This window comes from Triturus cristatus, chromosome 10, assembly GCF_964204655.1.
Source record: "Triturus cristatus chromosome 10, aTriCri1.1, whole genome shotgun sequence".
Classification (NCBI taxonomy): domain Eukaryota; kingdom Metazoa; phylum Chordata; class Amphibia; order Caudata; family Salamandridae; genus Triturus; species Triturus cristatus.
Window position 1 is genome coordinate 322,001,809 of NC_140593.1, and position 16,116 is coordinate 322,017,924.

Sequence of the window (16,116 nt, forward strand, 5' to 3'; positions counted from 1 at the left end):
ATACCCAAGGCAGATGCAGGGAAGCAAAATAAACCACTTGACACCTTTAATAAATGTTTATTATGTGTTTTTTTCCTGATTTAATGAACCCCATATGTACAGAGACTGGGTTCGTTATTCTGGCGTGATGTATGGTAATCTTGCTGACACAATAAAACGACTAAGCATATATATACGTAAAGTGCTTGGGTTTCTGAGGCAGTCTATAGTAATTGTTCTAACCTTATAAGAAAACAAAGATCCACACCAAGATGTTATAGGGATTAAGATATTCTTAATGAGACCCAACAGGTACGTAGATTAGGATTGTAGGTATCATCCTTGACCAGTCATTGCACAAATGTTGTTATAAAAGTGTGCACTTTGTCCTCAATTGAAACTGAATTAATATGTTGCTAGAACATCAGCATGGTTTATCACAACATTTGCTGTAGCATTACCACCTGGTCCTCCTCATACTCCTGGATCATGTTAGTAAGCGTTCCCTCAAAATACAGAAAAATAGCAGTACCTCTCCGTGATGTACACCGCCACAGGATGGTACCAACCTTTCATATTGAAGGAACTGAAGGAATTACTACACAAATCAAATGATCTGATACTATCCAGAATCAGTTTGAAGGTATCAGTAACACCAAAGTTATTACTTGGACAGATCACTGGTAATAGCTTCTTCCTCGTCACAGCTCTTTTGGAACTGTCATGACCACAATAATCAGGTTGCCACAGCAGCTACTTGCATCATCGGTTACCCACCAGAGCTGCTCCTTCGTGCAGACATGGGCTCTTCTCAAATTTTCCATACCTTTTTTTGGAAACTGAAAATTACTCTTGGAAACGAAAACCCTCAAAAAAGGAACTTACTGATTTCACACAATCTCTTTTTACTTCAGCTTTGAAGAAATGAAATCTATCGAGATTGCAGTCCCTGTTTAGGACTTTACATTTTTTTTTAAATAAAATCAAGGAAATAGATGGTAATCACTTGAAGAACACCAGATTGCAATAGTTAATTCTAGCTTGATTGCAACTAAAAAAATGAATTGGATCAGCAGATATCTCCATGGCAAGTGCTTTATGCTCCATCTCTCTCCCTCTTGTGATGCAATTCCTTCACTCACCCACTGACATTTGATCAAGTTATACATATGCCAGCAACACCCAGGTCACCTTCGCCCAGAAGAAGAATCGAGCCAATATAACCATCCATTGAACCAAACATTAGGCAGCATAACGGAAGCTTCCTGTCCCAGTACAATGGAAAGGAACCTGTAATCCAGCCCAAACATCCTCTCTCACACAAATTTCACTGGGTAAGTCTGCCAGTTTTGAAACACCCTCCATAAAATACACCAACTAGTGCCTGATGAGAACACTCCTATAATCCAGTGTCATTTATGGTAATCTAGTCTACTCAGGTCTCCTAAAAAGCTAACAGCCACTCTAGAACAAGGATATTAGTGTGGGAATATACATCAAGCTGAATAGGTTATAACATATAACAGGACTGCAAGTGTTCTTGATATATGCTTGTTTCTAACTCACATTGCAAGCTAACAAGGAAGATAAGGTCAGCCAGCATTCACAGAATGGGCCAATAAAAGTTCAAAAACGTAACCATAGGTGCGTTGACTTTAGAATTCAAGATGCAAAGTCGTGGAATGCTGTCCACCCGAATTTACTAGCGAAATCATACTACCTGTGTTTCATAACATTTTTAAAATCTAAACTGGTCTAGCAATCCTTAGACTGAAGAAAGTCCTTAGAAAAAAGAAGTGATAATTCACTAGGGATTTCTCCGTATCATATTAGGGCTGGTCACCAATTGCTCTTGGGGGAGATGTACAATTTTGACATTTACCTCAATACATTAATCACCCACCCTACATTCCCCATCTGTGCTGAATGGAGATACATTTACCATTGTTTGTTGTTGACCAACATGGTGCAAGTGACAGATTCTATATTGGCTCATACTAATTCTTCACTGTACTCGCAGTCTCAATACCTTCACAGAGCAGCCATGTTGGTAGCCCTTCCAGAGACCATACTTAGTGAGACACTTATTAGTAAATCACACAACTGGCTAACAAAAAAGCACTAAAATACCTAATTAACCACTAATGGGGACGATAGGCATTTGAGAGGGATTTACTAGGCAGTTGGAATACATTAATTAATCTATCAATTAGTCCTTCTAGGTGAAACATTCAGGGCTCAATCTGAATCTTTAAATAAAAGTTTGCAGGAGCATAAAAGATCAGATTCCACTTGCCATTTGGTTGTATTTCCTTGAGCTTTACACCATCTTATTAGCCCTTTCTGACCATGCCATGGTTTTGTGAAGGATGCATTGATATTACATTGAGTACTTGCTATGAGATGACAAATCAACAAGATGTTCAGAGATGTGCCTCAGGAATCCTTTTTAGGGAAAGGCCTTAAGGTCTATATTCCAGATGTTAAAAATGTTCACTCGCTGTCTGTGATTGTCACTGAGCCTCTAATGTTGGTTTTAGGCAGGATGTGGGCAGCGCCAGGCTTGACCAGAGACAACGGAACCTCTATGGTCACATGCGGTGACGCAGCCCAGAAACAGGACATGGCCAGCCTTTCAGGCTGTGATGCAGCAGACAACATGCTCCAAAGCTGGAATTCCTTTCAACATTTCATTCTACTGGGTCAAACCTGCCTATGCAGCTTGCAGCAGTCCTAAGCTGTATCGCATCCAGAAACACAGGCTTTAAAATGTGGTGGACTTGTATGAACTTTTGCACATGCTTCTTAATCAAAGTATCATTTTCCCTTTTCAAGGCCTAACGATTTGTGAGAGATTAATAGAATTCATATGTACATCGTCCCAAAAGCCATTTTATTCTAATTATTAGAAACATTGAGAACATGGAAGGCTCTTTTCATATTGGCACATGGTGTGCCCATCACATTTTATTTGTCATTATCTTGTCAGTTAATGTAGTCCAAAAATCCCCTTTATGTCTGCAACAATGGCGGCCGCAGCCCAAAAGCATTGGTGAGGTTCACACAGAGAAGTGCAAATGCAACCCCGCCTAAAACATAGAACATCTCAAGAGAGAATACTGAGTACATCGGACTTAAAAATATTTTCCAGGGGGTATACCATTCTAGTACAAATTTCTATGAGTAGACATACTCTGAGGTATCCAACACATGTGATGTGTTATATGCACTGTAGCATACATGCAACCTGTGGGTCTGGATAAATAAAAATATTTCTCCTTATTAGTGCCTGCTTCAAAGAGGCATCATTTTTAAATACAAAACCCAGTCAAACAATTTTAGAACACCAATTACTGAATGTTTGCATCCTTCCAAGTTACGCCCCAGTAAAGATCCGGTCACCTTCTTGACACAAAGTGACACAAACTATCACAGTTTGTTCTCTGCGCTGCGTAAAGGGAATATTTCCAGTGCACAATAACTTTTACACAGGAAAAGTAATACCCTTGCAAAATTCGGTGAGGCTTTGTGACTTTTACCTAGGTGCCAATCTTTAATAAATCTAGGTCTGAGCGTTTAAATTTCCGCATTTCAGATACGCATCTAACTTAAATTATGGCTGTCATGTTAATGAACATTTTGTGGTATATTCTTTTACTTATCTTCTAGACAATATATCATTGAAGTCTGTCAGGAGTCACTGGCATGTGCATTAATAGCAAATCGGTGATTATCATAAGGAGAGTGACAAAGCACGACATAGGAGTATTCTTCCCTTTGGTGTATGCAGTGTAAATATATACAGGCACATGCATCAACCATTTTTGCGAGCGCAAACTGTGCGATTTGCAAAAATCGTCCGTTTGCGCCTGCAAAAAGGGCATTTGCGATGCATCAAGGTTCAAGGCACTCGCATTTTGAGAATTCGTAATTAATTGCGATTTGTCAAACAGTGATTGCATTTAAGGAATCGCAATTTGCGATTCCTTAAATGCAATGCAAGAACCACTTTAAAATAGCGATTTCGCTACTAGGGGCGCAAATTACCATGAAGTTGAACTTGATGGTAATTTGCAAAAACTTTGAAGTTGTAGGTTACACACACATGTCCTTGGGGCATGTGTGCATGCCACATGTGTGCACAGAGCAATTTCAGGGGTGCAACAGGGTATCCTTTGGACACCCTTGAACCCTTGAAAATGCATGCGCAATTTGCGAGTACCTATTGGTACTTGCAAATTGCGCAAGCAATCTCCAATTTATTCCTATGGACCTGTAGGCCCATAGGAATGAATGGGAAGGTATTCCTTAATTGCGACTCGCAAATTGCAAGTCGCAATTAAGGAATGTTTAGGAATCGCTATTTTAATAGCGATTCCTACATGCATGGGCTTTTGAAAGTCCTTAATAATCACAATTAAGGACTCGCAAAAGCTTTTCTTGATGCATGTGCCTGTTAGTTATTAGTGTAATCCTTCAGTGGTGTCTAATACTTCCCTACTTCTAGGGACACATTATATTCTACAGGGAAAATACTTTTTCTTGCTACCAGGAAAACTATCCTGTAATGTACCCTTTAAATGTGGGGATATTCCCTCTTTTTTCTCACCCTATTAGCACATGTGTTCCTGTCCTTTACCTGAGACGTTTTCCATGTGATTTCATGGTATGAAATTACCATGAACATTTTTGCCGATTCCATTCAAACTCCTGACTTTTTCTGCTGAGCACAAGAGTTTGCAGGTCTATCTCTACCCACGAAGCAACTTTTCCACCCACTTATCTAGGCCCTGACATACACTTACTCATTAGAGACAAGTTCATCAAGTAAGTACACCTTTCCCCATGAGTGAGTTGACTTTGAGTTTACTACACCAAATCCAAACTTTTACCGTTCAATCCACATTTTTAAAACTAGAAATTCATCCAACGTTGTGACTGGGAAATCCCACTGGTTCTTACCAACTAGAATAAAGATTTGTAATCCATAACAAGTGGCTGAGTGTGATGTAATCACACAGGAATCAGCAGCACACTTGTGGGGTTGTAATGTAGCACTACTGTACATCTACATCTTTGCTTATAACCAAAGAATACTTTACAACAAATTAGAAAGCTATGATGTGCTCTATGTAGGCTAATTAATGACTGACAAAAACATTCAAGCATTTTAGAACAAAATTGTGTTTGTTTTTCCTATTTGGAACAAAGTAAACAAAGTAGAGTATCTTTGTTGGTCCCATCCAATTAATGAAAAGCGTACACAATATTAAACATCTGTCTTGAAAAATATTGTGGCTAAATAATTCTGATTATTCGGAAAATAATTAAATAATCGAAAAACAAAACCTATAGAACTTGGTACACAAGTAAATTAAAAAGGCATCATATCTCTGATAAGGCCATGTAGTTACAGCCTCTCAATCCTGACTCAGGAAAGTAATATTTGCAAAATGTTAAGACATAAAGGCGTACATCATCGAGTGGGTTATAATGAAGAGCTTTGAATATGTTCTTTTGACTTAGAATTATACGGATCAAGTAAAGGCAAAAGAGTAATGGATGATCATAGACAACCGGGTATCATGTTTTGGCATGAACTATAGTGTCAGAATATTGCTCAAAAGTTCCAAATGGATGTCATTGCAGTCTGATATATTCAATGTGAATCTTCTTTAAGACTTCAAGAGGACAATTTACTAACATTTAGCTGCACAGTACCCAGAGTGTCAAAGGGGGAAAGAACCACTAAGATACGGCACCGTTTTTCTCTTTCCACCTGTGCTGGTCCATGTTAGTTTGCCATGTAACAACGCATACACCATTGCACAGGAGCGCAAGTGTGTGTGTTTTTTCAAGCATTAGTTTTGTAGTGGAAGGATATCCTTCCAGTACAAAATCTATTCTTTGACATAGTTTAATACTTTCCCCACATTTTATGAATGCTATACAGTGTAACACAAGTGCAAACTTGGAAAACTGTGAAAACTAAAACTCCACTGGTACGCGTGCCATGACAAGGTGTCATTTTTTGCCACAAAAGCCTGTCTACAAACCTTAGAGGGCAGTGATTTGGGTCAAAACCACGGGTGGTTGCATAAAAATGCCCATGTACCACCATAGGACACCCCCTTGAAGGAAAGTAGTGAACAATAGCGTTACTTTGTTTTACTGTAGACAACTTTCCAACGCAAAAAATGGTTTGTGTTAGACAGTTAATCCCAACATAACACTTTGTGCTGGGTTTGCATCAATTTTGCTCTGCAAATGTGGTGCAGAGTGTTTGTTAAGTTCCCCCAAAATCTGGTTCGGTAATCCGCAGTACCACACATCGATTACCTTGTATAGGTGTACATGTAGCAAATGGATGGCACCCGCCATTGTTCAGAGAGCAGACATCAATCTGAGTGCAAACCTTTCCGTTTCCTTCATAACCTGTGACAAGAAAATGAACATATTACCGCTCTCTTACTAAAACATGCATACTCCTCTAGTGCAAACTTTGCTGCTTGAAGAGACTATCAGGTTGATGACTCCATGCTGTAACTATCCTTGCCTTGCCCTAGAATGGATCTTGCCATACATGACAAACTAAATTTAGTAACACCGGCTTGGAAATCTACCACAGTACAAGCACTTGACAACTGGGTCTTAACATTTAAGTTCATGACAGTTTGCAGCTTTATATGGAAAAAAATCCGATACATTCTCAAGGTGACAGGACTGAGAATTGTTGAGATGTGCAGACCACGCAGTCATCATGCTGTGAAACACGACCAGCAGTTTAAACCCGCTGGTCCATTTTGTGGTGGCAAAGGTCCCAGAGCTGGCGAGAGTTTGACCATTAGGTTGAGACAGTGCATATCTATGTCGTAAAATGGCACCCAGTCCTGAACTGCACCAGCTCAGTCAATGGGAATGTTCAGTGGCCCAGGTCCCAGTGGTGGCTCCTCTGCTAAGGCGGAGGAGCGGTGCCCCACTGCTGCAAAGCAGTGAAAGAAAGAACAAATACAATGATAATAATTCAATGTTCTTATCATTGCATTTGTTCCTGTTGTGCCGCTTTGCGGGGTGGGTGAGGCTGCTCTGCTCTAAGAGCAGGGGAGGAGTGCTTTAGAGCAGGGTAGCAGTGGTTTGTCCACTCGTAAGTGCACATGACTGTTTGGCCTTCCCTCTCGGGCTGGTCAAACAGTCATGCGCACTTTGCATGTTCTCCATGCAGGCTGCATCACAGCCTGCGTGGAGAACATGCCCAGGCCCCCATTGCCTGGCTGAGTGCCGAACCACAGCGCTCAGACCAATCACAATGCTGCCAGGTCCTATCAAAGACCGACTTAAAAAACAAGGAATGTCTTTCCGAGTGCCTTTTGAAATTTCTGTTAGAAATTGTTTTTTTTAAAATGTAAATCGCATGCCATTTAAGCATTTATGGGAGTCCTGGTTATTTTTCTTTATCAGTTCAAGCATATCCACATTGCCTACACTTGTGTTTTCCCCTCCTTTCAATGGACATCTTGAAGCAGATACAAACAGCCTAATTCACTGTGGCAAGAGCTTAAAAGTGTATTCGGTATTCAAATATATACAAGTAACACATGCATGCAAGCGGGGTACCTGGGGGACAGAGTCCACAGTGGTAGGATCCTCTGGTATTTATACATGGGACAAACGGGGTCACAGAGCAGCCTCCATTGTCAGTCTCGCACTCATTGATATCTTGGCAGGTTCGGCCAATTGTTTTCCAGCCTACAAAAAACATAACAAAACGTGCATTTTATATAGTTTTTTTTTCTTAGGCAAAACATAAAGTGTAATCGAGAAAGGCACAGAGTGGCACATTTTTCTCTTTCATTCTATGTTTCAGTCAAAAGCTTACAATATATGAAAAGATTCTAAATTCATCAGTCAGAGGGACTGGTGTTTTCTCAAATAGCACAACAAATCCTAATATATCAGTGCAGTAAGGGCATGCACAGCTGACAGGTAAGTATAGGGTTTATTGGAGAACAGGCATGTGGCATCCTCACACCACAAGCCACAGACTTGACAAGGTTGTGGCTATATTATTGCAACTGTGGCAACTGCATAAAGGGGCAACCAAAGAAACCCACAAAATGTTTGAAGATTGTCATGATAAAGAGCATTGGTGTTTGGGGAGATGGAGAGCATAAATGGTAAAAGTAATTTTGCCTATAGTTCTGAAATCTGGGAAAACAATCTGAGATTCAAATGTGAACTTCAGACAGCAACTGAGATCTGCTGAGTGCTTTGTGCATGAAGAAAACTTGGACCATACATGTGAAGTAATACGGACATATTATTTACAAACCATGAAGTGCTGGCTGTAAAAAGAAATACCAGGTCTGTGTCTCAATGGTCAGTTACAATCTGCATGGTATGGTTTTAAGGCCAGCAAAGCATAAAAGGTCCACCTGACCAGCACCCTGCACCTTCTGTAGCAAACAATAAGAGAGGGCACATAGTTCACCAGTTTAATTTTAAGCTAGTTGAAGACAAAACCACCATTAAGCACTTTCAGCGAGTTCTCAACTTTAAACACTTTAGGTCCACTAACTGCATTGCAGAAGTTCACCCAATCTTGGTGCAGAGGGTTATATTTGACAAATTATGAATTTTTTCTTTTTTCAGATGCAAAGCGCTTTTCTTTAGACAGGACTCACTTTCCTCGCAGGATTAGTAGGCATAGGTTTGAAGGTACCTTCCAGTACTGACTGCACCACTCACACCGTCTTTACTTAGAACCTAATTTTAAAAGGGCATATATGAATGAGAATACTGACCCGAATGTGTGGGGATATTCACAACATTACTATTTTGTAGCCCGGCAAGCCAGAGGGACAGCAAACGCAGCGATAATGTGGACTAGTTTTGCTGCTAAATGTGGCAGCCTTAGCAGTGCTTAATTTGTAAAATAATGAGATTCGGTGCCCAAGACGCTGCTCAGAAGTACACAGGCGGCATTAATAAATGCCACAGCGCCAAATACCAAGGCCGTGTAGTCCTAAATCCACCTCATGCCTCTTTAATCCACTGTCAGACACCGCCTGGCCCTTTATCTCACTCCTGCAGGTTCCTACTTTCTCCCTTTGTGACAGTTTTTTCAACTTTCTCTTCCTCATCCTTTCTAGTTTTTGTGTTTCCCTTTCCCGTAAATGTATGATGAAGAAAATAAGTCCCCAAAAACGAGTACCAGTGGCTCCCACCTCCAACCACCAGTTCAAATTAAGCACTGAGACTAAGGCAGAAGCATAAAAATACTAGAGGCCCCTTACATGTGTCCTTACTCGGGAGCTTTCATTAGCATTTTGGAGAACTATTTGCTTAATTAGTGTACACAGCACTCACAGGATGCCAGGTCCATCAATGCTTCCGGCCTAACAGACCTGGTAGCTTCAAAAGCGAAATTGTTCTTTCATTCATCAAGAGCCCGGCAGCTCACAAGACAATCCAGAGTGTGCAAAAGCGTGTGTTATTGTGGGCAGGCGCTGCAGCCCACCGCGGTATCTGCAACCCATTTCTGGCTTACTGCAGTGCAGGTGGGACAGCGTGCTTCGTTCCTCACCTGTTGGATTTAAAACAGCAAGCAGCTTGTGGTTTGTTTTTGTTTTGTTTTTTTCACCATAGAGGAGACCTTTGCTTCGGTGGTAGGGGGGCAGCCGGCTGTGTGGACGTCTTTTCAAAGCAGTGTCTGTCAGCTGGATGGCTAGGGCTGTCTTGTCTGGCTCCATAACCCTTGCTGTGTAGCAGCCTAATTTCTCCTCACTCGCCCTGCCCCTGTATAACAGCATCTGTGGGACAGCCATGTTCAGAACTGAATCTTCCTGTATGTAAACAAGCACGGCTCCTGGAGCCTGCCCCTTTTGGATCAGTTTGTTGTCATTCCTGCCCTCAACACTTCTCGCACTGTTGTGGGAAGTAATCGCTGGGGCCCTCTTACACCACTGCAAGCTTGTCCTCCATTCTCCCTCAGGCATCTCTGAGCAGCAGAAGTCACTCCATGCTGTCAGCCTGCAATTGTGGAGAGGAGGCAGTGAAAATGTACAGTCACTTGAATGCGTCGATGGAGGGAATCACATCTGCCAATAATCCATTGTGGCCGGATCAGTAATTAATGCTGCCCAGATGATAATGAGTAGGCTGGAGGATTAGGCTGGAAGGGTTCAAGCGATAATCCGTTGCCATGGTGGGGGAGGTGTCGCATTACTTCCATATCCTTTTTTTTCCTCATGGATTAGAAGGCATCCTGCAGGAGATGTGGCATAAAAAATGCTAGATCCCGTCGCTCACATAACATGTCTATAGAAAATGTCAAATATTGAGTTGATGCAGTGTGGTGGATCGTGTTTTTCATCTTATTTTATTTTTGCAGTTTTACATAGCGCGAACCTGACCCTAAAGTATCAGAACACTTTGCGTGATCACCAGTTACATTACATACGGGCACTTTAATTTTTTTATGCACAGGGAGATTAAGTGATTTGTCTAGATAAATAGGATGTTTGAGCCTCTCGCGAGACTTGAGCCTGGTTCCCCAGTTTCAAAGTCGGCTGCCCTACCCGTAAGCCACACCCTCTCCCACGGTAACTACTGTAAGAAAGAAACACACGAGGAATTAGGGTGCCCACCTCACTCCATGTCAATGCAGACAATGTCACCAGGCCTGAATTTTTCACCTACAAATTATCAATTTCAGCTTTGTTGGTCTAACTAGTGCCATGGAAGCAAAGCAAAATTTCAACACCCAGAATGCACTTGCTCTCACACATAAGCTCAGGACTAAAAACAGTGTTCGCAATGACCTGGAAGGTCATAGTTACCTCATGATGAGCACAGATAGGGTACTAGTTTAATAAACAGACTGCTCAGGGATCTTACAGGCATTAAGATCAGGTTTTCCTATATAGCAGCTTGAAAAAAACAAGAATTTGCAATGCAATAAGTCTCACATTTGTGAGAGTTTGAGCTATTGGCATTGTAAATAGCAATGCCTTTTATTTCTTTGTTTTTAAAACCTGCAAGTGGTGCGTAGACACACATTTTGTACTTATCGTCCTTGCTTACGAGAAACAAGGCTGGCAGTAAAAGAGGCTCAGTTACTGCTAGCCTTGCTTTTCGTAAGCAAGGACTACAGAGGCGTAGCTAGAGCTTGTGGCGCCCAGGGCTATCCCTCAGATTGCCGCCCCTGGGGGGGGCGTGTACTGGGGAAAAAGGACGGCGATCACTTGAAAGAGGTCCGAGAGACACGTAGTATCGTCGCTAAGAGTTACCTCGATCACGCAAGTTACATGCACATACATGACACGGTCCAAGGCTTCACAGTTGAATACACTGGTGAATGGCAGTACAAAAGAGAACACACAGACTGCATGATCTATCTGGGGACTCAGAAAACCGCATGTGACATCCATCAGAGAGCTGCGTGAACAATTAATTGCTGAGAGGAACTGGCAGCTGGCTGGGAAACTCGGGACTTTGTTTTCGAAGAGGCGCGGCTTACTCTGCAATATCATGACCTGATTGATCACCATTAAGGCCCCCAGGTAACTGTTCGGTCTTGTGCTCCTTAAAACCACCAGAATAGAGTCAGCTGCCTGGCAAGTGGTTTGGAATATGCCTGCTGATGTGCATTTCTGCAAATTAAAAGCATTTATTTTTCACGGGCACATTAAAGCATTGTGTCAGCTGAATTTATAATTCTGCTATATAATCTGCAGAGAGATGGAGGAAGGGAGACACTGGCATAGTAAAGAGAGTGGGCAGAAAGAAAGGTATGGAAAGAGGAGAGAAAGGCAAGTAGAAGTAGGGGGTAGAGAAGAGGGAGAAAGGAAAGAGAAGGAAGTGGTGAAAGGAAACAGGCTGAGGCAAGAAAAAGAAAGTAGAGAGAAAGCAGATGTGTGACCCTAAAAAGCCCAGATGTAAAAATTATTAGAGACAAGAGGGGAATAAGATGAAAGAGATAAGAGAGAGAGAGAGAATGAAGAGAGGCTTGATGGAAACCAGTGATCATTCAAGTTTTCAACCTATGATGCCAGCTCTGTCCCAACTACCAGTGATAAATGAGCTGAGGAAGGAACCGCCTTCCCCCCACAGTGAAATTATATTTTAATAATTTTATCATATCATAAATGGCTTTCTTTGAGCTGCTGCCTGGCTGAGATTCTTCTCTCTTAAAGGGGCACCATCTGAAGAAAAAGCAACAGGCCTCTCCTGCACCACTAACGGGCACCACCAGTAAGCATTCCAGAACGCTGTTTATTTGATGACTGCGACGTCTGCTTGGATATTGATACCAATTGTGACTTCATTCACTAGATGGCCCTTTAATGAACGGTCTTGGGTAGCACACACAGTATGATTCAGACAGTCTTGTTGCACAAATGGGTGCAATGTCTGATATTTATATGTTTCCCTAAGCTTCATTCCTTGATTTTGCTCGCCAGAAAGTGTCACTCATTGCCATAGAAATGTCACTCATAATTACACTGAAAAACATTATGAAAATGTCACTCATTAGAATCTGAAACCTTGGCAGCTATGCATGATGTGCCACTCAGCCACCCATCTCCCCTCTTACCTCACTCGCTCGAGGGTCTCCACTCTATGGCAGGCAGGGGTGGTTGGTTCGAACTTGAAGTTCGAACTTCGTTCACTTAATCACTTCAAGTTCTGCTGCTCTGACTGCAGCAGCCAGACTCCAGAGCCAACAAATCGCCCAGAGGAGCACAGCCACTGACTGCCCCAGGCCACAATTGACTCCTCACGACTCGAGCGCGTACTGGTGAAGCGCGTGACGCGTCACTGCTACGTTCTCGCGCCACTAGGGCTGGCCAAAATCATGTCGCCCAGGGCCGTCATTGGTTGTGCTCGCTCGCTACAAGATTGATGGCCCTGGAGGCTGGGACGGACCATGACCACCAACAGTCAAGGCAGCAGGCAAGCAAAGCAAACACAAACGCGGTTATGCTGCAATTTTGGCAGCACTGTGCATAACTGGGCCGCGCGCGCGGCACTGATGGCCCGTTGCAGAGGCCTTTATAATTTAATAATTAATTATAAAGGTGGCCGCAACGGGCCAAGGCACCAGTGCCGCATGGCCGTCCCCAAAATAGTCCCGCCTGGGGCGGTCCGCACCCCCCCCCCCCCCCCCACCAGCTACGCCACTGAAGGACTATAAATAGAAAGTGCATGTTTATACACCGCTTGCAGGTTTGCAAAACACATAAATAAAAGGCATTGTCATTTACAATGCCAATAGCTCAAACTCTCGCAAATGCGAGACCTATTGCATTGCAAAATGCTTGTTAATACTTCACCATACTGGACACATTTTCCTTGCTTGCGTTAGTGCTGATGGCACCCTTGCTATGCCTGCCACCGTTCAGCTTGATGTGTGCACGCAGCCGCTTCGACACGTGCAGAAGCAGCACGAGCATGACCATACAAAGATCGCAAGGTGAGTGGATTTTGCAAACATGGTATTTTGAAAGCAGTGCTGATATATTTTGGACACAACTGTACCTGCTGGGCAGTCCCCACAGTAGAAGGACCCTTCTGTGTTGAAACACTGCACCAGGGGGTCCTGAGAACAAGGATAGTCTGGAAGGGTGCATTCATCAATGTCAGCGGTGCAGGCAGAGCTGCCGGGAGGCGCCATCCAGCCATTATCACAAATACATCTGTATTTGGGCTGTGCAAAGAAACAACACAATGCAATACATTAGAGACAAGGGACTGGGAAGGTGGTAAATATCTTTGTTAACCCCCTTTTGGAAATTAGACTTTCACTTTAGTCCTCATTAAGACCCTGAGCTACTGAAGCGAATTTGGAAACAAGAATAATATTGTTGGCTGGTGGCTAAACTGTCTCCGACCTTTCCTGATTTTGCAGATTGAGTGGTCTCCAGAAGTGGACACAGCATCTGAGATGAGGGCTCAAACTCACTGGATACAGTGGTACTATAGGCTTCTTATTACTTGAAAGTTAAACCTCTCTCTAAGCCCTGTTGCACCTTGTTTTCTATCCAACCATCAGATCTGACAGCACTAAGATCCTTCTCTTTTTTAATGCAATTGTAATCCTCACATCTCTGTCTGCACTGCGCTCCAGGGTGGTTTCTGCACTCTGTGTCCTTGAACAGACTACACACCCCCCTTTATTTGAGGTGGTTTGTTTGCTGCCATCTGTGGCCACCTGACTTCATAATATCATAGAAGCTTAAAATTCTGCCTGAACTTCAAAATATGTCCACGCTCCCTATGAAGTTATGAGACAACTGGTGCCAGAGGGATCACACATTTTACTGATTTATAATACAAGCGTTTCTTTTGAATGGATAGATTTATTATTCAAAATGCAGAACTCTGCCATGACCCCTCTCCACCCTTTCCAGTCAACCCCAACAACTCCAGAGGAAGATACAAAGGTTCAATTCAACACGTTTTACAGCTCCAAAAAGTGAATGAAATGAAACATCCAGGTTCAATTTAATCATAACCTAACGTGTAACATCAATGGGTTTCTTGGGACTTGTTGCAATTGATAAGTAACAGATATTTATGGCTACCCAGCTAAATAGAGCTCATTTTGTTAATTTTGGAAGGATAAAATGCTGAGTGAACCCGCCAGGATTTAAAGTTGTGACCATGGTGTCAGCAACATACCTCAATCAGCCCACGGAATCACCAGGTCATGCATCACGTGAGACACCTACATCATGGCCTTTAAAGATAATATTGGAATATTCTGCAATTGCCTGAATGACTTCAACAAAAGACCTCACTCACATTGTATCGAATTGCAGGGTATTTGCCATTTAGTGAAATACAAAGTTCTAAACTGATGCTGGAAAAAATGTAAAGAAATATGCCAAACTCTAGAGCAGCATTGACAACGCCAATAGGTCTTGCCTTTGAAAGTGGGAGTCTATGGTTTTGCCAATGCTTGCATGCATTTGCCTAAATGAATTCCGAAATGGTAGCCAGCACATTACTACACAGATGGACAATTTTGAATGTGTTTTCTAGTAAAGAAATAGTGATTCCAAGGAGGCTACCAAAGCATGCACATACATCGTGATGCATGCTTATTCATTAGTTCTGATATGTTAGCGGCCATTTTGGAATTTTTAATTTTCCATTCCTGTTGGGCCGTTCTAGAAAGGTGAATTACGAAGTGTGTAACGTGCAAGAGTGTAGAAAGAAGCGAATGGGCTGGAAAAAGTGGCAGTTGCTGGCCACTCACAGGAAATACAAAGAAAATAAAACATTAAAATGCACAGAGGTTTGGGAGAGAAACAGTTTGTGGGAGGGAAGCGAAAACACTTAAAAAATGTTGTGTGGTGTGGAGGGGGACAAAATGCAGCTGCCAGGCCATTGCAGAAAGATAAATACAGAAAAATCAATATAAAAAAGTGTGGGGAGCAACATCATGAAAAGCAGGTGGCCTGGCAACCGTCTGCATTTGCTGGGCCCTTGCAAGAAAAAACAATCTAAAAAATAAAGCATTCATAGGTGGAAGAGCAATGGAGGTCATTTGTGTATGAAGCAACACACAACGTTTAAAGGGAGGTAAAATTATAAAATTAACTAAACACACAATGGAGAAATAGAAAAATACATGCACTCCCAAGGACCTCTGAAAAAAAAAAACATTGGCAAAGCCAATGGGTCAAGCAAATAAAAGAGCTATTGACTTTGGCAATGTGCTTTTGTGATGTTGTAATGTTGTACTCCAGTGTGGCTGCTGTTCAGCTTGGATAAAAGTTAGTGGCGAGAAGTGTCGTACAGTGGAGTGGGGAAGTAGAGTGTCGTGGAGTGAATTTGTTGGAGTACAGTGCCGCAGAGTGGAGTAGGAGGAGTAGAGTGTTGTAGGGTGGAGTAGAGAGGAATAGAGTTCAGTGGTTCAGTGGCAGAAAGTGTCATAGAGTGCAGTAGAGCAGAGTGGGATAGGGTGGAGTGGGTTGAAGTGGACTGAGGAGTTGGGGTGGATTGGATTAAAGTAGGGGTGGAGTGTATTGAATTGCGGTAGAGGGGGTGGATTGAGTGGAGTAGGATAGAATGGCGTGGGGTGGATTAAAAATGGGGTGAGGTGGATTAAAGTGGGGTGGAATAGCTTGG

At 42.4% G+C, this 16,116-nt stretch overlaps 1 protein-coding gene across 1 annotated transcript in view; it reads right to left on the reverse strand.

Moving 5' to 3' along the window:
* CUBN (cubilin) overlaps positions 1-16,116 on the reverse strand; it is a 1,289,359-nt gene that overhangs the window by 1,171,834 nt on the left and 101,409 nt on the right. The window contains exons 8-10 of the mRNA XM_085631507.1: positions 13,519-13,687; positions 7,594-7,725; positions 6,319-6,414 (exon numbers count right to left, since the gene is read on the reverse strand). Of these exons, the coding sequence (XP_085487633.1) occupies positions 6,319-6,414; positions 7,594-7,725; positions 13,519-13,687 (397 nt within the window). The remainder of the gene's footprint in view (positions 1-6,318; positions 6,415-7,593; positions 7,726-13,518; positions 13,688-16,116) is intronic.